At 30.6% G+C, this 21,163-nt stretch overlaps 2 protein-coding genes across 2 annotated transcripts in view; both read left to right on the top strand.

Annotated features, from left to right (window-relative positions):
- Nucleotides 1-21,163, top strand: part of LOC123258918 (suppressor of Mek1-like) — a 106,854-nt gene that overhangs the window by 78,574 nt on the left and 7,117 nt on the right. The window lies entirely within an intron of this gene.
- On the top strand, nucleotides 1,721-6,776 carry LOC123259680 (ubiquitin carboxyl-terminal hydrolase 45). The gene is made up of 4 exons (XM_044720312.1): nucleotides 1,721-2,009; nucleotides 2,243-4,425; nucleotides 4,687-4,856; nucleotides 6,602-6,776. Exons 1-4 carry the CDS (start codon nucleotides 1,919-1,921, stop codon nucleotides 6,672-6,674), a joined length of 2,517 nt encoding a protein of 838 aa, XP_044576247.1. The 5' UTR covers nucleotides 1,721-1,918; the 3' UTR covers nucleotides 6,675-6,776.

Genomic DNA, 21,163 nt, shown 5'->3' with positions numbered 1-21,163 from the left:
CAGGTGACGCTACCTGTTATTAGAGCGCTATCTATTATGAGAGCGCGAATTCAAATGAAATATTCAAATTAATAAATATTAAATGATTAAAATTAGTTATATTTATATTCGAAGTAAATATTCAAATCATTTATTTAATGCTTTTACTCTTACCAGTTGTAATAAACATCTCTTGGTTAACTCTGTTTTATTTACAAAATAAAATAAAATAAAAAAACATATTTCGGTACAAAAGGACATTGTAACCGAATTCTCAGAACCCATAAAAAGTACTTGAATAATTCAAGGACTATTTCTCGCCACATGGAACTTAAAACCCTATGAGGAAAAGTCGTGAAAGACACGTGTGAAATTCAATAGACCCTTGTTCTAAAGTAACAAAGAATAATACAAAACCATATGTAACTAAACAAAAATAAGATTGTTAAATAACATTTGCTGTTAAAATCTAACTTTATATAATATTGTAGTTGAGCAAAATTAAGTTAAAATAATTAATGATTATTATCTTGTATTTAATTTATAATTAAACGATAATGTCTATTCTTTTATACATGATAATAATTAAATTGACTTATAATTTTATTAGAAAATCCGATTGTAAAATAATAGAAATAATATTTAATTCAAGTTATTAATTAGTCAAACTCAAACATTAATCCAACATATTATAAACAATATAATATATATATTTTCATGTTATAGTTTATCATAATTTTTATTGTAATTTAATTTCAAGTTAATTATAAGTTAATTTTTATTATAAATAGATTTTAAAAGGGTCTGTTAAATTAATAAAAATAGTTAAATAAACATAATGACTGTATTGCTAAAAGTGTATATTAGTGAAGTCTAACTTTCAGGCCGATAGGCTGAAATAAATATATATAGATATAGAGAAAATACATGTTAGTATATAAGGATCATTTATATGTAGTAGAAAATGTGTGTGCTTATGTATTCCTTAGAGTGGATGTATGTATGGAAGTTATGGTGGGAGAAGAACGGAGTTTGAAGCTCTTCGGAAAAACTATGTAACGACACTTCTCACCGAGAGCTTAGATTGCTAAGATCACGTCATTGTAAACCTCAATTTTATATTTTGAAGCTTTTTAATATTTTGTCAACTTGAATAATAAATTGAAACCAACTAAATAATTTTGATCAAAATTAAATAACGTCTAAGTAGAATTCTTTTATTTAAAATGATTCCTTTCCCGCGCTGAAACCGAGTATTTTAAGACAAAAATAAAAATAACATCCACTAGATGGAAGCATAACACTTTTTTTTTCCATCGAGATATCGCTGTCTAAGTTTTTAATTTGTCGGATGTCGGCTAACTTTACGATCATCATTGTGTACTTCAATTTTTTTTAAAAGTCCTAGTAGATAGATTTTAGGAATTTCATAAAAAGTCAAATTTTTCGTAACCACGCACACTAAATACGTTCTAAAATTGTTTCTTTTAATTTTTAAATTTACAACAAAATTTTTTTTAATTTCCGAAAATCATATACAACCATATCGGTTACTTGGATTTTTTAATTTTTTATTTTATATCTTTTTGTAAAGAAATAAAATTTTTTTTTCTTAATAGTCTTATGAACTTGAACGTAGACTTGGCGTGATTTTTTTTTACAGTGAAACTGTTTTTGTTCGGATTTAAGTTTCGCTAAGCACAGTCAATTGAATGCACATAAATATGTTAAATGTCGCGTTCGAAAGAGGGAGCTATTCTCAAGTCAAATTAATATTGCCGCAGAATCAAAGGATCAAAATATAACCTTAAAATTGAATTGTGTTCAACTAATGAGTTCCGAATTGTTCATATTTTCAATGCACGTTGTGAATGTCAATCAACAATTGGAAGAAATATTCTTTTGTTAAATTATTTTTTTAATATTTAGTGTAATAATAATGGGGAAAAAAAAAAATCGATTGAATATAAACGGTAATAATAATTGTGTTCAACATTCATCTGATACTGTAAGCAGCAGCTCCAACTCAGGTGAGCTTTACGCATATTTTTTATTTGAGTTCTAATTGTCAGTATCTATATGACTTATATATAAGGTAAAAGCCTCAATAGATGATCACATACCAGTATATGATCACTCCATGTATTTGTATATCTATATTCACAAATATAGCGGGAGTGATCACAAGGAGTGATCAATGGCACAGGCTGATCATCTATTGGGGCTTTTACCTTATATATTTTTTTTTTTTTTTTTTTTCTAGAAATCAAGTGCCGGCATATCTCAAAATCTATTAATCTATCCACCGTCCGTAGAATATTGAAAAAATATGGAATTAATGATAAGTGTTTACTATGTCATAATTTACGCATAGATTCTACTCAAATAAATAATAATGACAATATTAATGATAGCAATAACAACAATAATAATAACAATGGCAGTAATAATAGTGATAATAATAAGCCATCTCTGTTGGTTTGCCTGCAGTGTGGTAATCAATCATGTGGTAAATTAGTTAAAAACCATGCTGAAGAACATTATCGTAGACCGCACAGTGATTGGCATTATTTAACAGCCGATCTTTTGGATTGGAAAATTTTCTGCTATGAATGTAAAATTTCTATTGATATTAATAGTAATACACATTTGCATGAAATAATAGAATTTCTAAAAGGACTGACACCGAAATTGTTTTCACATAATAATGCTATGCCTAAATCAAACGAAAAAAAACCAAAAGAATATAGTTCAACTGCTCATACTGAGAATAAGAAAGAAGAGTCTTCTCAATATTTCCCTGTTAAAGGGTTGAGTAATTTAGGAAATACATGTTTTTTCAATTCTGTATTGCAATGCTTAGCTCAAACACCATATCTAGTTGAAGTCTTAAATGATTTAATTAATTCAAAAAATAAGTTCTCTCTTCCAGGAGGTGAAGTAAAAGTAGCTTTTAACGGTGATGAAAATGATGTAAGAACTCATATCTTACCACCAATTGAAAAAACTTTAGACAGTTCCGGTAATTTTACGGCTGAATTTCATAAAACGTTGATTAATATACGAAATCCTATTAGTAATGAGATATATAGACCATCTCTTCTACTCAATATACTCAGGAAAAAAATATCGCATTGTACAGATGGTGGTCAACACGATTCACATGAATTACTGCGACTTTTACTTGAATTAATTAGAAATGAAGATCTTTATAGGTATCAATCGATTATTTTGAAAGAAATTGGTCGTGAGAATAATGAAACAAAACAAAAAAATGATGTAGAAAACAAAGCTTTTGCAAAATTTTATGAAAATCAAGCAAACTCGCGTTTATTGGGCGTGGAATCTTTATTTCGAGGCGTTTTGGAATCTACCGTCAAATGTACAGAGTGTAATAATTCTTCTCAACGTAGTGAATATTTTATGGATCTCAGTCTTCCTGTCATTGTTGAAAAAGCTCAAACTTTTAATGCTAAACAACATAAAATTGAAAGACTCGATGCAGCATGTAATAAATATTTTCCTAGTGATAGAAAAAGTAAACATCAATGGAAAAAAGAAAAACGAAATGCGAAATTAATTCGAAGATCGAATAAAAAATTTAATAATAATAAAATACGTAACGATGATGAAGATGGAAACGAAGTTCCTGATTTAAAAGTTGATGTAGAAAAACTTGATGTAGAAAATCAAGTAGATGAGACTAAAACTGAAAAACTAATCGATGCTGAAAATCACGTAGATGAGATTAAAACTGAAAAATTAATCGATGTTGAAAATAAAATAGATGTAAATAAAGATATTTTTGAAAAACAAATAAATCCTAATAGCAATAAAAGTTTAGAATTAGAAAAAATAAATATGTCTAACGAAACTCATTCTGAAGCTGTAAATCAGGACGACCATTTAAATTTAGAAACTCAAAATATACCTCATGAACGGGTCCCTTGCATTAATGCTTCAAATAACTCTGGTGATTTGACAACAAAGTTATCTAATATGTCTATTAGTCAAGATAAGTTAACGTCTCCAGCATTTACGCATTATGAACCACAAAGCAACAACATTTCAATAGAGTCTTGCTTGAATCAATTCATTGCGGTCGAATTGTTAGATGACAATAACAAAGTTCAATGTAAAGTATGCACTGATAGAATGAATAAAACAAGGAGTGATAAAGTCCCTGGCTCAAAAAGTGTTTATACTCCTAGTGTGAAACAATATTTAATTTCTCAATCACCTGCAATTCTCATACTTCATTTAAAAAGGTTTCAATCACAAAAATTCAATGGATATCATAAAACTGATAAACATGTTTCTTTTCCAATGCAATTAGATTTGGCTCCATTTTGTAAAAACAAGGAAAAACGGAAATTATATTCTCTTTATGGTTTAATCGAACATTCTGGAACGATTCATGGTGGACATTATGTAGCTTATGTGAAGGTATGGTATGCATCCATTTATTCACTTTTTCAACTATAATTGAAGCTAACTAACTAAGCAATCAAAAACAAAAAAAATTTACAATTAGCGCGTAGACAAATAATTTTTCTGTCAATAAATCATAGGTGTATATATACGGAAATCTCAGGAATTGCCGAAAAATTATTTCTGCAATCACTGGGATTCGAATTTAATCCTTATTAAGTCCTTATCAAGTTATGTAATTAATAATTAATAATGATCTGATGATATTAAATGTAGACTCGCAAGAAACTAGATCTAAACGACTCAAGATGGTCATTTTTATTGAAAAACGACGTTACCAGAACTGAAAATGAAGAAAATGGCAATGATACCAATGAAATCAATATTGATAAAGAGAAAAACGATCACATTTTACCTGGCCAATGGTTTTACGCATCTGATTCAAGGTATTAAAATATTTATTTACAGTATATTAATAAAAATAATGTGCACTCTGCCAATACGCACTTGACAGCCGATTTATGCAGTTTTAATTCTACATTCGGTAACTTGAATGACTTTTTTTTGTAAATCGACTGTACATTTGCTGATTTTGATGAGACAGCTTATAGTCCCCGTTTTCGTAAATTCACGCTACGAACCTTAGGCTCATATCGTAACATTGACGTTGTCGGAAAAATCGTCCTTTTGTGACCTTATGATGTAGATTATTGTTTTTTCGTGGTTTTAAGGGGGAACACCACTGTGACGATCGAAAAAAAGAGGTAATTTTCGGGAATTTTTTCGACGGGGAAAATAAAGGAATTTGGGGATCGGATTTTTTGAATTTCTTGCTAAGAAAATCAATGATTTTCGAAAAATCGGGAAGTTATTGGTTTTACCCCGTTTTGCAAAAATCGAGGTTTCAACAGATCCCGACGTTTTGAAGCCCTAAGAAGCTTTCCTGACTATTTTTACGATGATGTCCGTACGTCTGTGTGTGTGTGTGTGTGTGTGTGTGTGTGTGTGTGTGTGTGTGTGTGTGTGTGTGTGTGTGTGTGTGTGTGTGTTGGACCCTCTTATAACTTTTGAACGGCTTGACCGATCTCTTCGCGGTTGGAGCCATTCGAAAGGGCTTGACCAAGCTTAAATTTTGAATATACTTTGGACCGATTCGAACCGGTAGATTTTGAAAAATTTCAAAAAAAATACAAAAAAAAATTTTTTGAAATGTGGTTTTTTTTTTCAATAACTTTTAAACGGCTCTACCGATCGAATCCAAAAACTACTCAGCTCTTAACATAAAAAAACCACGTCGATTGCCGCCAGCCCGGTCGAAATCGGTTCATCCATTCAAAAGTTATTGACGTTTGAAAATTCCAAAAATTGTGTTTTATTAAACTGCTATTAGAGTTTTGAGCTCGAAGAGCTCAAAATGACACAAAAATCATATTTTTGAGCTCAAAGAGCTCAAAAGCGTAATGTGTAATTTTGAGCGCTTAAGTAAAAAATGAGCGGGAAGTTGCAGGAATGGCCTTCAGGGTCAACTGTCGTCCTAATTTTTTTTATAAATTAATGACCACGACTAAGAATTTGAATAATAGATATCAGTAATGCATTTTCTGTTTTAGTTATTATTTTTTTCGGAAATATTTTCAAAAGTCAATAGATTAGATTTATCGTTTCTAGCATTTAGAATAATCAAAAGTGCATACAAAAAGTAAGAAATTTTTCAGAATTTTTCACTTTTTCTTCATTAGTAATATTTGCTTTTGTTTTTTGGATAATATTCCCAAAAAGAAAGCGAACAAAATCGAAAATAAATAACGGATATCTATTCTTCAAATTCTAAATCATAATCATTGATTCGTGGAAAAATTCCGTAAAAAAATAAAATTTAGTTTTTCCCTGATTTTTGAATTTTCCAAGCAAGCTTTGAAAACAAGTTAAAAATTAAATGAGCGTTATGAGGCGGGCACGTTTGGATTTTCCAAACTTTTGAAAGACTAGACCTGAATTACGATGTTACTATTGTAATTTTCATTTTAATTTTTTTTCCGTGTATCAATGATAAATTATTTAATAAGGTTATTTTTTATATTATTTAATTCACATTTTATAATTGATTGCATATTTATCTAAAATTTGTTTGTATCGAATACCTCATCAAGAATAAAATTTTGTCAATTTTTAACACATTTTCTTCTTTCAGGGTATCACAAATTGATGAAGCAACCGTTCTTAAGAAACAAGCTTATCTTCTATTTTATGAACGAGTTTTATGATATAAAATATAATTATTTGTATAGATCTACGGTTTTATTTCGATTATTAATTTGTCATGAGATACATACTGTAATATTAAATGATACAGTACCTAATACGTTGTATGAATTTGTTATTATTTTAAAATATAAATACTTTCAACTTTCCACTACAAAAATCAATTATATTCAATAATTGGAAATTTTTTGGTTTCATCAATATTTTCGAAAGTCGAATTCTCATTATCATCAGATATCAACGTTTTAAGGTCCTGGGAAGCAGTTCTAACTATTTCAACAGCGGTTTCACTGCGCGCGCGTGTGTGTGTGTGTGTGTATGTGTGTGTGTGTAAATTTTTTACAACTTTTGAACAGTTTAATCAATCAAAACGCAGCTTACAGAGTTTGAAAGAGTTCTATTATCATTAGATTTTATGTAAATTTGAATTTGTTCTACGCGGTAGATTGAGCAGAGCCTCAAAAGTTTATAGTCAGCGCTTATTAGCGCGTAGATCACCGTTCAGAGAGGAAACTAACGTTACGATAATTAAGAAAGAAGTTCTTATCGATTACCAAAAATTTAGTTCTGATCTGACTATACTAATGTGGGTTTTCCCTGTGGTTTTCCGATGTCACTGTCCCAGGATCCTAAGAAGAGGTAAGGAAGAGGGCGAATACGGTACAGAAAAGCATAAGTCAGTTCATAGCCGCAACAAAAAAGCAGATAAGAAAGGCACACGGAATGATTAGAACTCGACTGGTTACCCGTATTAAAAAAAAAGATTTAAAACGATTCAATTCATGCAAAATGTATATCTATATATTTGTCAAGTTGAATCGTTTTTAATCGCTTTGAGTCATTTTGAATTGTTTTAAATCTTTTTTTTTTTTTTAATAAGGATACTGTTTTGCACCTGACTCAGTACGGTGCTAGAAAAAAATCGACGAAAATTTAGTTAGCACATGACTTAGTAATGTGTGCACATTACTCAGTCAGATTCTAAAGAGTAATCAATGCCCTGTTGAAAAGCTCCAATAAGATCCCATCAAAAGCGACAAAAGCCACTTAGAAACCAATAAAATTTATGGGTTTCTAAGTGGCTTTTGTCGCTTTTGATGGGATCCTATTGGAAATTTTAAACAGGGTGTGGCGCTGCACCTTAACTCGAGCATAGTAACTAGTTGAGTGTCCACATGAATGATTCGTGTGCGCGCACGAATGGTTATCGTCCGGCACAGGAACTGGTTGTTGAGACGGGGTAGTTTTTGATGAAGATAACAATCTGATAAAATTAAGTGCCTTTATGAGAATAGAAAAAAGAATTCCAAAATGGATTACCGTTACTGAAATGGTTAGTGGTTAGAGATGGTATATGGACCTTAAAAAATACATTATTATTAATTTCAAGTCCAGACAGGCATGGTCGTTGTAAATATAACAGTTACAAATGTTATCCATAAATTTTTGTTAATAAATTAGCTATATTCATAATTAATTTTGATGACCCGGGAAAAAATGATCAGACCTAATCAGACATGAACAGGCATAAGCTTTCAGGCCTGATCAGACCTGAAAAATGACCATGCCTGATCAGGCATGAATTGACCTGATCAGGCTTGAATTGACCTGATCAGGCTTGATCAGACATGGTCAGGTCTGAAAGCCCATTGTTCCTTTTAATTAATTATTTTGCTTAATTTTATGGATGTAGTTCTTGATAGTCATACGCAATTCTCTATAAAGAATTAAAATAAAAAAAAATAATTATATATAATTGTACGGCTGTAACACCGGCAGTCACCCATCCAACTATTAACCACGTTCAATGCTGCTTAACTTTGGTGATATCGGTGCGCCGTGAAGTTCCCGCCTGCTGAGCTGCTATTTTATGTGACAACAATTCTATGAAGTACATAACGTATCAAATAAGTTTATCATAAATATAATATAAAAATTGATTTTACAATATATTTTAATAGTCCTAATTTATTTATTTAACCGAATCTCATTATAACATCACATTTATTTAAATAATAAAATAAGTAATGCTTTTAATATTAGGTAGGAGCAGAGCAGATCAAAACATCCTATAGGAAATGTAACAAATTTTTTATTTCAAAATTATTTATATTATAGTTAATATTATCGTCCATAGTTATCATAATTAATTTTTTTATCTCAGGAATGTGGACAAGATAGGATCGTAATAACAAATTACATTATTATTTCTGCGACGTTTCGGTCATTTATTTGACCTTCCTCAGGCATCATAATACGAATTCTAACAATCACTATCTTACATTGCACAGTTGCCTTAGTCATATAAATCTTTACAGAATTAATAAAACTGGTAAATTTATTAATTATTACAAACTCCAGAAATAAAGTCAACACGACACTTATAAAAATTGTTAATTGCATGGCCATGCAATAGGAAGAGGAAGGTCAAATAAATGACCGAAACGTCGCAGAAATAATAATGTAATTTGTTATTACGATCCTATCTTGTCCACATTCCTGAGATAAAAAAATTATTTATTATTTATATTTTATAAATTCTTTTTAACTTCCCGCTAAGAAAATCAAAGATTTTCAAAAATCGGGAAGTTATTGGTTTTACCCCGTTTTGCAAAAATTGAGTTTTCATCAGATCTCGACGTTTGAAGGTCACAGGAAGCTTCCCTGACTATCCCCGCGAGGGTGTCACTATGTATGTATGGGTGAGGCATTTTTTCCCGAAGCCCAAAATCCCGACAAATCATTTACCATCCAAAACGATGGGTAATAAGGTTGCGCGGGTGAACGATAGATGGCGATAAGAGTATTAAAAAGGAGCCGCAAACTATTTAAATGCGAGGCAAAAAAATAGAAAAAGAAGAGAATACGGAGTAAAATACTACCCGTAAGATTTAATAAAAAGACTTTGCGATGCAACGAGAGAATAACGTACCCGTTAAAATTCGCACGGGTGATTTCGATATTGTTGAAAATAATAATAATAACAATAATCAGCTGGCTAAGGCAATAAGTACTAAAAAAAACTAATTATAAATTGAAAATTATAAAGAAAAAATGATTTAAATAATAATTATACGTAATAACCATTAATTGTCAGCCCGTTTTATTTTGAACGGGTGACCGCAGAAAAAATAATTACAATGATCCGATTATTGGGGGGATTAATATTGAAAATAAATAATTATATAATAATAAAACAGGAAAAGAATCATTTTTTTAATTAATTAACTTTTACACAAAAAGAATTGCTAAACCGTTTATTTTTAAACGGGTGACCGTGTTGTTCGCGGAGGAAATAAAAGCAATGATCGGTTTGCTGGGGATATGAGTATTAAATATGATTAATTACATAAAAATAATTAAAAAAAATAATTTGTCGTAATTATTTGAATTACTAAACAAAAAATAGCACGCCCGTTTAATTTTGAACGGGTGACTGTTCTATTCGCTGCTAAAATAATTGCAAAAATCCGATAACTAAAGAGATTATTATTAAAAATTATTAATTAAATGATAATAAAGAAGGAATAAAATAATTTTTTTCATTAATTAACCTAACAAACAAGAAAATAGACGCCTGTTGATATTTAAACGATTGACCGTTCTATTCACGTGCGAAAAATTGCAATTATCAGATAACTGTGGGGATGGTTATTGAAAAAAATTAATAACATAATAATAATAAAAAAGAAATAAAATAATTTTCTTTATTAATTAACAACAAACAACAAATTGCAGGCCCGTTTATATTTAAACGGGTGACCGTTCTGTTCGCGGGCAGAAAGATTGCAATGATCAGATAATTGGGAAGATTATTATTAAAAATGATTAATTATATGATAATGAGAAGAAAAATAATTTTCTTCATTAATTAACCCAACAAACAAGACATTGCACGCCCGTTTAATTTTAAACGGGTGGTCGTTCTATTCGCAGGCGAAAAAATTGCAATGATCAGTTAACTGGGAGGATTGTTATTAATAATGATGGATTATATAATAATAAAGGAGAAAAAGAATAATTCTTTTCCTTAATAAACTGAACAAACTAGAAATTGCACGCCCGTTCAATTCTGAACGGGTAACCGTTTTCTACGCGCAAAAAGTAATTGCAATGATCAGATAATGGGGGGTATTCTTATTTAAAATAATTAATTACATACTAATAAAGAAGAAAAAGGATAATGTCCTTGATTAATTAACCTTTCAAACAAGAAATTGCACGCCCGTTTATTTTCAAACAGGTGACCGTTTCATTCGCAGCTAAAATAATTGTAATGTTCAGATAAATTGGGGGATTATTATTGGAAATGATTAATTATACAATAACAGAGAAGAAAAAAAATTATTTTCTCCATAGATAAATCAAACAAACAAGAAATTGCACGCCCGTTTATATTTAAACGGGTGACCGTTCTGTTCGCGGGCAGAAAGATTGCAATGATCAGATAATTGGGAAGATTATTATTAAAAATGATTGATTATATGATAATGAGAAGAAAAATAATTTTCTTCATCAATTAACCCAACAAACAAGACATTGCACGCCCGTTTAATTTTAAACGGGTGGTCGTTCTATTCGCAGGCAAAAAAATTACAATAATCAGATAACTGGGGGGGATAATTATTGAAAATGATTCATTATATAATAATACAGAAAAACAAAAATAATTTTTTTTTTTAAATTAACCTAAAAAACTAGAAATTGCACGCCCGTTTATCTTTAAACGGGTGACCGTTCTATTGACAGGCAAAAAAATTGCAATGATCAGATAACTGGAGGGATTATGGTTAAAAATGATCAATTATACAATAATAATAAAGAAAAAATATAATATCCTTCATTGATTAACGTAACAAAGAAGAAATTACAGGCTCGTTAATTTTCAAACGGGTGACCGTTCTATTCACTGCTGAAATAATTGCAACGATCAGATAACAGGAGGGATAATTGTTGAAAATGATTAATTATATATTAATGTAAAAGAAAAAAAATCATTTTCTTTATTAATTAACCTAACAACCAAGAAATTGCACGCCCGTTTATATTTAAACGGGTGACCGTTCTGTTCGCGGGCAGAAAGATTGCAATGATCAGATAATTGGGAAGATTATTATTAAAAATGATTAATTATATGATAATGAGAAGAAAAATAATTTTCTTCATCAATTAACCCAACAAACAAGACATTGCACGCCCGTTTAATTTTAAACGGGTGGTCGTTCTATTCGCAGGCAAAAAAATTACAATAATCAGATAACTGGGGGGGATAATTATTGAAAATGATTCATTATATAATAATACAGAAAAACAAAAATAATTTTTTTTTTTAAATTAACCTAAAAAACTAGAAATTGCACGCCCGTTTATCTTTAAACGGGTGACCGTTCTATTGACAGGCAAAAAAATTGCAATGATCAGATAACTGGAGGGATTATGGTTAAAAATGATCAATTATACAATAATAATAAAGAAAAAATATAATATCCTTCATTGATTAACGTAACAAAGAAGAAATTACAGGCTCGTTAATTTTCAAACGGGTGACCGTTCTATTCACTGCTGAAATAATTGCAACGATCAGATAACAGGAGGGATAATTGTTGAAAATGATTAATTATATATTAATGTAAAAGAAAAAAAATCATTTTCTTTATTAATTAACCTAACAACCAAGAAATTGCACGCCCGTTTATATTTAAACGGGTGACCGTTCTGTTCGCGGGCAGAAAGATTGCAATGATCAGATAATTGGGAAGATTATTATTAAAAATGATTAATTATATGATAATGAGAAGAAAAATAATTTTCTTCATTAATTAACCCAACAAACAAGACAATGCACGCCCGTTTAATTTGAAACGGGTGGTCGTTCTATTCGCAGGCAAAAAAATTGCAATGATCAGTTAACTGGGAGGATTATTATTGGAAATGATCAATTATATAATAATAAAGAAGAAAAAGAATAATTTATTTCCTTAATTAACCGAACAAACTAGAAATTGCACGCCTGTTCAATTCTGAACGGGTAACCGTTTTCTACGCGCAAAAAGTAATTGCAATGATCAGATAACGGGGGGTATTCTTATTTGAAATGATTAATTACATACTAATAAAGAAGAAAAAGGATAATGTCCTTGAATAATTAACCTTTCAAACAAGAAATTGCACGCCCGTTTATTTTCAAACGGGTGACCGTTTCATTCGCAGCTAATGAAATATTGCAATGATCAGATAATTGGGAAGATTATTATTAAAAATGATTAATTATATGATAATGAGAAGAAAAATAATTTTCTTCATTAATTAACCCAACAAACAAGACATTGCACGCCCGTTGAATTTCAAACGGGTGGTCGTTCTATTCGCAGGCAAAAAAATTGCAATGATCAGTTAACTGGGAGGATTATTATTGAAAATGATTGATTATATAATAATAAAGAAGAAAAAGAATAATTCCTTTCCTTAATTACCCGAACAAACTAGAAATTGCACGCCCGTTTATTTTTAAACGGTTGACCGTTTTATTCGCGGGAAAAAAAAATTACAATAATCAGATAGCTGGGGGGGATTATTATTGAAAATGATTCACTATATAATAAGACAGAACAACATAAATAATTTTTTTTTAAATTAACCTAAAAAACTCGAAATTGCACGCCCGTTTCTCTTCAAACGGGTGACCGTTCTATTAACGTGCAAAAAAATTGCAATGATCAGATAACTGGAGGGATTATAGTTGAAAATGATCAATTATACAATAATAATAAAGGAAAAATATAATTTTCTTCATTGATCAACATAACAGAGAAGAAATTACAGGCTCGTTAATTTTTCAAACGGGTGACCGTTCTATTCACTGCTGAAATAATTGCAACGATCAGATAACAGGAGGGATAATTGTTGAAAATGACAAATTATATATTAATGAAAAAGAAAAAAAATAATTTTCTTTATTAATTAACCTAACAACCAAGAAATTGCACGCCCGTTTATATTTAAACGGGTGACCGTTCTGTTCGCGGGCAGAAAGATTGCAATGATCAGATAATTGGGAAGATTATTATTAAAAATGATTAATTATATGATAATGAGAAGAAAAATAATTTTCTTCATTAATTAACCCAACAAACAAGACAATGCACGCCCGTTTAATTTGAAACGGGTGGTCGTTCTATTCGCAGGCAAAAAAATTGCAATGATCAGTTAACTGGGAGGATTATTATTGGAAATGATCAATTATATAATAATAAAGAAGAAAAAGAATAATTTATTTCCTTAATTAACCGAACAAACTAGAAATTGCACGCCTGTTCAATTCTGAACGGGTAACCGTTTTCTACGCGCAAAAAGTAATTGCATTGATCAGCTAAAGGGGGGTATTCTTATTTGAAATGATTAATTACATACTAATAAAGAAGAAAAAGGATAATGTCCTTGAATAATTAACCTTTCAAACAAGAAATTGCACGCCCGTTTATTTTCAAACGGGTGACCGTTTCATTCGCAGCTAATGAAATATTGCAATGATCAGATAATTGGGAAGATTATTATTAAAAATGATTAATTATATGATAATGAGAAGAAAAATAATTTTCTTCATTAATTAACCCAACAAACAAGACATTGCACGCCCGTTTAATTTTAAACGGGTGGTCGTTCTATTCGCAGGCAAAAAAATTGCAATGATCAGTTAACTGGGAGGATTGTTATTAATAATGATTGATTATATAATAATAAAGGAGAAAAAGAATAATTCTTTTCCTTAATAAACTGAACAAACTAGAAATTGCACGCCCGTTCAATTCTAAACGGGTAACCGTTTTCTACGCGCAAAAAGTAATTGCAATGATCAGATAACGGGGGGTATTCTTATTTAAAATAATTAATTACATACTAATAAAGAAGAAAAAGGATAATGTCCTTGATTAATTAACCTTTTAAGCAAGAAATTGCACGCCCGTTTATTTTCAAACAGGTGACCGTTTCATTCGCAGCTAAAATAATTGTAATGATCAGATAAATTGGGGGATTATTATTGGAAATGATTAATTATACAATAACAGAGAAGAAAAAAAATTATTTTCTCCATAGATAAATCAAACAAACAAGAAATTGCACGCCCGTTTATATTTAAACGGGTGACCGTTCTGTTCGCGGGCAGAAAGATTGCAATGATCAGATAATTGGGAAGATTATTATTAAAAATGATTGATTATATGATAATGAGAAGAAAAATAATTTTCTTCATCAATTAACCCAACAAACAAGATATTGCACGCCCTTTTAATTTTAAACGGGTGGTCGTTCTATTCGCAGGCAAAAAAATTACAATAATCAGATAACTGGGGGGGATAATTATTGAAAATGATTCATTATATAATAATACAGAAGAACAAAAATAATTTTTTTTTTTAAATTAACCTAAAAAACTAGAAATTGCACGCCCGTTTATCTTTAAACGGGTGACCGTTCTATTGACGGGCAAAAAAATTGCAATGATCAGATAACTGGAGGGATTATGGTTAAAAATGATCAATTATACAATAATAATAAAGAAAAAATATAATATCCTTCATTGATTAACATAACAAAAAAGAAATTACAGGCTCGTTAATTTTCAAACGGGTGACCGTTCTATTCACTGCTGAAATAATTGCAACGATCAGATAACAGGAGGGATAATTGTTGAAAATGATTAATTATATATTAATGAAAAAGAAAAAAAATAATTTTCTTTATTAATTAACCTAACAACCAAGAAATTGCACGCCCGTTTATATTTAAACGGGTGACCGTTCTGTTCGCGGGCAGAAAGATTGCAATGATCAGATAATTGGGAAGATTATTATTAAAAATGATCAATTATATGATAATGAGAAGAAAAATAATTTTCTTCATTAATTAACCCAACAAACAAGACAATGCACGCCCGTTTAATTTGAAACGGGTGGTCGTTCTATTCGCAGGCAAAAAAATTGCAATGATCAGTTAACTGGGAGGATTATTATTGAAAATGATCAATTATATAATAATAAAGAAGAAAAAGAATAATTTATTTCCTTAATTAACCGAACAAACTAGAAATTGCACGCCCGTTCAATTCTGAACGGGTAACCGTTTTCTACGCGCAAAAAGTAATTGCAATGATCAGATAACGGGGGGTATTCTTATTTAAAATGATTAATTACATACTAATAAAGAAGAAAAAGGATAATGTCCTTGAATAATTAACCTTTCAAACAAGAAATTGCACGCCCGTTTATTTTCAAACGGGTGACCGTTTCATTCGCAGCTAATGAAATATTGCATTGATCAGATAATTGGGAAGATTATTATTAAAAATGATTAATTATATGATAATGAGAAGAAAAATAATTTTCTTCATTAATTAACCCAACAAATAAGACATTGCACGCCCGTTTAATTTTAAACGGGTGGTCGTTCTATTCGCAGGCAAAAAAATTGCAATGATCAGTTAACTGGGAGGATTATTATTGAAAATGATTGATTATATAATAATAAAGAAGAAAAAGAATAATTCTTTTCCTTAATTAAGGGGCACAACTAGTGTAACGGCCTAAAAAAAAGGTGATTTTTGGGAATTTTTACTAAAGAAAATACTTTATCAATTATTTCAAAATTTTAAGAATATATTTATACATGTTTTAAGAATTTATAGTGAAATTTTTGAAGAAAAAAATTAAATATTTTTTAAGTTATCGTCGATCTCCAACGGCGCGAAAAAAAAAAGGTCCTTCACTGCTGCAGTGATTCCGGCCTTCTCCGTGGATGAAATCTAAAAAAATTCTCGTTAAACTAGATAAAATTGTCTGTACAATGACCTACGATAAAAATCAAAATTGACAATATGGCGGCGTTTTAAAAAAAATAGACGAATTTTACCCAAAATTTTGGTCGTTTTTGGCCTGCCAAAATTCGATTTTTGATCAGATCAAAAAATCGATAGGTCATTGTACGGAGAACTATATATAGAACATGTAAAAATTCGATAGTGATCGGATCATTTGTTTTGAGTAATCACTGCAGCAAATTCGGAAAATGCTGTTTCGAGAAAAACGCGTTTAAAGATAAAATGATCGTTTTCACTGTTATAAGTGGTTTAAAATCATACTTACAGCTAATCTGCTATTCCAGGGCCATATAATTCACCTTCCTCTTCTTCGAAAAGGGCTTGTTCAGCTGAAGAAGCTTTTCTTCGAGAGGATCGACCTTCTTTGAAGAAGCCCTTTGGCGATGATCAGCGATTCGTATTCTCGTGTTGTCCTTAAGAGCCGCAAAATCTCTTGCTGCAGGTCCAACTATCACTCCCATTAGATTGAACATCTTCAAAATTGACGAATAACCGTCATTAAATATTGCAGTTGCGAAATTATTTGACAATTCAATAGTTTTGAAGCCATTATGAAGATGCTTGGTGAAAAGATGCCAAAGTAAACCGTTGTAGCTTTCATTGTTGTTTTGAGTATTGTTACCTTTACATCTATCAAGCAATTCATGTCGAGATAAGTCTTCATAAATAGGTTTTATAGCTTTTTGTACTTCTGGATCCAGTGGGAGGTAATCGTGTTTAAATGTACTAGTGATTCCTTCAGCTTCCGCGCGGCGATAAGCGCACCAACTTTCAGCGCCTTCTGGACAATTTTTATGATTTGGGTTTTTGTCAGTTGAACAGAAATGATAAAATGTTGCCCAGATTGCTTTATACATTTCATCTACATTATCTTGATTCCTCATAATTGCCAGACCATAATATTTTTGGAGTTTATTTATTAAATTTACAGTTAACTTTTGTGATGTTTTACTTTTTCCTCCTAAATTCTTATTAGTTTTCTTTACTTTATTTTAGTATACCTGAGAGCCAACAATAGAAACTGGAATCGTGTTATAGGGGCTGGAAGGGACAGTAGACTCTGAACAATACCTCAGGTACGTCTCGTAGCTAATGGGACTCTCTAGCTGCCGAGCGGCTGGTCTTTAAAATGTTATAACTCAAAAACTATATGAGATATCGATTTGAAATTTTAATATGTTATTTTTAAAGGTGTAATCTACCGAAATATGAAAAAAAAAAATCGATTTTTTCGAAATTTCACACTAGTTGTGCCCCTTAACCGAACAAACTAGAAATTGCACGCCCGTTCAATTCTGAACGTAACCGTTTTCTGAAGGTAACCGTTTTCTACGCGCAAAAAGTAATTGCAATGATCAGATAACGGGGGGTATTTTTATTTAAAATAATTAATTACATAATAATAAAGAAGAAAAAGAATAATTTCTTTCTTAATCAACCGAATAAACAAGAAATCGCACGCCCGTTTATTTTTAAACGGGTGACCGGTCAATTCGCGGGCAAAAAAATTGCAATGATCAGGTACCTGGGTGGATTATCATTTAAAATGATTAATTACATAATATTAAAAAAGAAAAAGAATAATTTTCTTTATTAATCAATCTAACAAACAAGAAATTGCACGCCCGTTTATTTTTAGACGGGTGACCGTTGTATTTTCGCGTAGAATAATTGCAATAAACTGTTTGCTGGGGGTTTTAGTATTGAATGTGATTAATTATATCAAAATTATTAAGTAAAAAATAATAGTTTTTATTATTTCATCTTATACAAAAGGAATTGCACGCCCGTTTATTTTTAAACGGGCGACCGTTCCATTCGCAGCTAAAATTATTGCATTGATCAGATAACTTGTGAGGGGGGGGGGTGATTATTGAAAATGATTGATTATAGAATAATAAAGAAGAAAAAAAAATAATTTTCTTCCCTAATTAACCGAACAATCTAGAAATTGCACGTCTGTTTATTTTCAAACGGGTGCCCGTTCTATTTACGGCCAAATAAATTGCAATCGTCAGATACCGAGTGGTATTTTTATTTAAAATCATTAATTACATAATAAAAAAGAAGAAAAAAAATAGTTTTCTTTATTAATCAACCTAACAAACTAGGAATTGCACGCCCGTTTATTTTTCAACGGTTGACCGTTTTATTCGAGGGAAAAAAAATTGCAATGACCTTTTTTCTGGGAGTATCGATATTAAATATGATTAGTTATATAACAATAATTAGGAAAAAAAATAATTGTCTCTATAATGTATCCTAATAATCAAGAAATGGTACGTCTATTTAATTTTAACCTAATCAATGTTTAATTCTGTAAAACTAATCAAGAATAAAGAAAAAATTGTCTTAATTATTGAACCTTCTTCCCAGGAAATTGCATGTCCGTTTAATTTCGAACGTGTGAACGAAATATTCGCAACAAAATTATTGCCATGATCTGTTGGCCCGGAGGATCATTACTAACAAGGAAACTCTCTCCGGTGTCCCCCTCCGATTTTGATGAAACTGAGATATGTTATTCTCCGTCGAAATCTAAGAGACACGTATTTTTTTTTATCTGCGGAAAAACATTTCTAGGGGGTGAAACTACCCCTCAAAGTTTAGCCTCCAAAGGGGTGTTTTTCAAGTTTCGCATACTTGCAGTTTGAATAGTCGAATGGGACCAATTGCATAATTTTCAGGGTGGAAAATCATGAAAAATGCTTTTGGTTTTATAATAAAACAATGGATAGAACAAAAGTTATGAGGGTTGAAAATCACAAAACTTTTATAAAAAAACTTATTCAATGGATTTCAATGAAACCAACGGCAATCGAAAGAGGAAAAAGTAGAGAGTACGTCTTTTCGGGGTTTTTCCGAAAAATTAAGTTTAGGGGTGAACATCCCTTAAGCATATCTACATTGACCACCAAGAAAATATCGTTTTTATATTAATTTCGATATGAGATTCATCAATAATAATTTGTTCGTACATTTCTAGCATTTAGAAAATAATAATAATATTATATCTTAATATTTTACTTACTTGTTTACTTCTCATCCCAAACTTTATTTTTGTGTATCGGGGACATCAAATATTATAAATGTCATGTAATGTGAATCTGTTTTGGAAAAAAAAGAAAAAAGAAAAATGCTTTACAATATATGCTTTACTATAATCAAATTAAATTTAAAAATAATTTACAAATGATTTTTTACAAAAATATTTAATATTTCTGATGTTTATGAAATTTAATACTTAAATTCATCATTTTGTCATATGCAGATATATTCAATATATGTTTTGCAATCGTGATGTTCATGAAAAAAATGTTGAAAACACAACGACTTTTTGCACCATGCACGGCAGATAATTGCTATATTTTGACAACCAGGAACCTCACAATCAGAAGTGCATGATCCGTGCAATGCAAAATCCACAGGATTTTTCGAACTCATCTGGTTTTACTTCTGTGTAGCCACTTTTGTACCACGAGTACTTGAATAGAATTTTTGTACCGAGGAGATTACACTTGGATTTGTGTAAGTGATTGTAATTTTATAATGTTATTTCGTAAATGCAAGTTTATGTCCGAATTCATCAAAACTGTACGATCTGAAAAATATCGAACAAAATTTTTCCATACTCGGAATCCAAAAACATCAAGCGGTTGAATTTTCCCAGTTGTACCTTTTGGTAAGATCATTACTTCAGTATCTTTATTAGTTGGTTTAACGCTTTGTACAACTTGAGAACAATGCCCAGTCCATGAGTCAATTAGTAATAAAGATTTTGGGCCCACATTTGGAAAAAACACCCTCTCCAACCAAATTTTGAAATGATCTGAAAATTAAAAAATATGAACTATTTGTATCAACAATAACTTATGCGCAAACCAGAAAAAAAAATAAATAGAATAATTCGTACCTGATGTAAGTTTTTCCTGATTTTGATGCTTCTAATATATGCATTATGAGGTCTAAAAGTGTTGTTTCAACTATTGGTCCAAATTTACCACTTGGTTCTTTTAGAGACAAAAAGTGGGGATAAAAGCTTTCCATCAGCGGATACAGTTCGTTGAACTGTGTAACTATGAGTAGTAGAAGTAACAGATTGTACAAGACATTCTACTTGCTTCTCTCCTTCAACAGCTAAGTTCGACCGGAATGCATTTCCAACTGAAAACCACTTTTGATCTGAACTATATACGTTTGCCTAATTCATAAATTTTAATTTTTTTTTGTTTTACATTATTGACCAGAATTCCTCCAGCTTCTGCTGTTTTAATGATTTACCTCTTCTTAAATGGTTTTGGACGTGATAAACTTTATTTATTTTTTCTTGGATACGATGCGATGTGCTCTTTTGAATGACGCTTTTGATCCACTTTGTTGATGCTTTAAAACAGGAAATCTTCCTGGCACCAAATTTCTTTTTTGAGCTTGTAAGGCCACATCTTTTTATGTCACAATCATGTACGATTAAACCTGCATCTATAGCTGCTTTGAAAATTTTTGTAATGTATATTCACAGTCTTGCTAATTTTTTCCTTATAAAGTCCCTCCCTGATTTAAAGTATGAGCCCATCTTCGTAACTGCTCGCACAGATTGTAACGCTTTTCTAAATTTTT

This window comes from Cotesia glomerata, linkage group LG2, assembly GCF_020080835.1.
Source record: "Cotesia glomerata isolate CgM1 linkage group LG2, MPM_Cglom_v2.3, whole genome shotgun sequence".
NCBI lineage: Eukaryota > Metazoa > Arthropoda > Insecta > Hymenoptera > Braconidae > Cotesia > Cotesia glomerata.
This window is presented reverse-complemented; position numbering and strand designations above follow the sequence as displayed.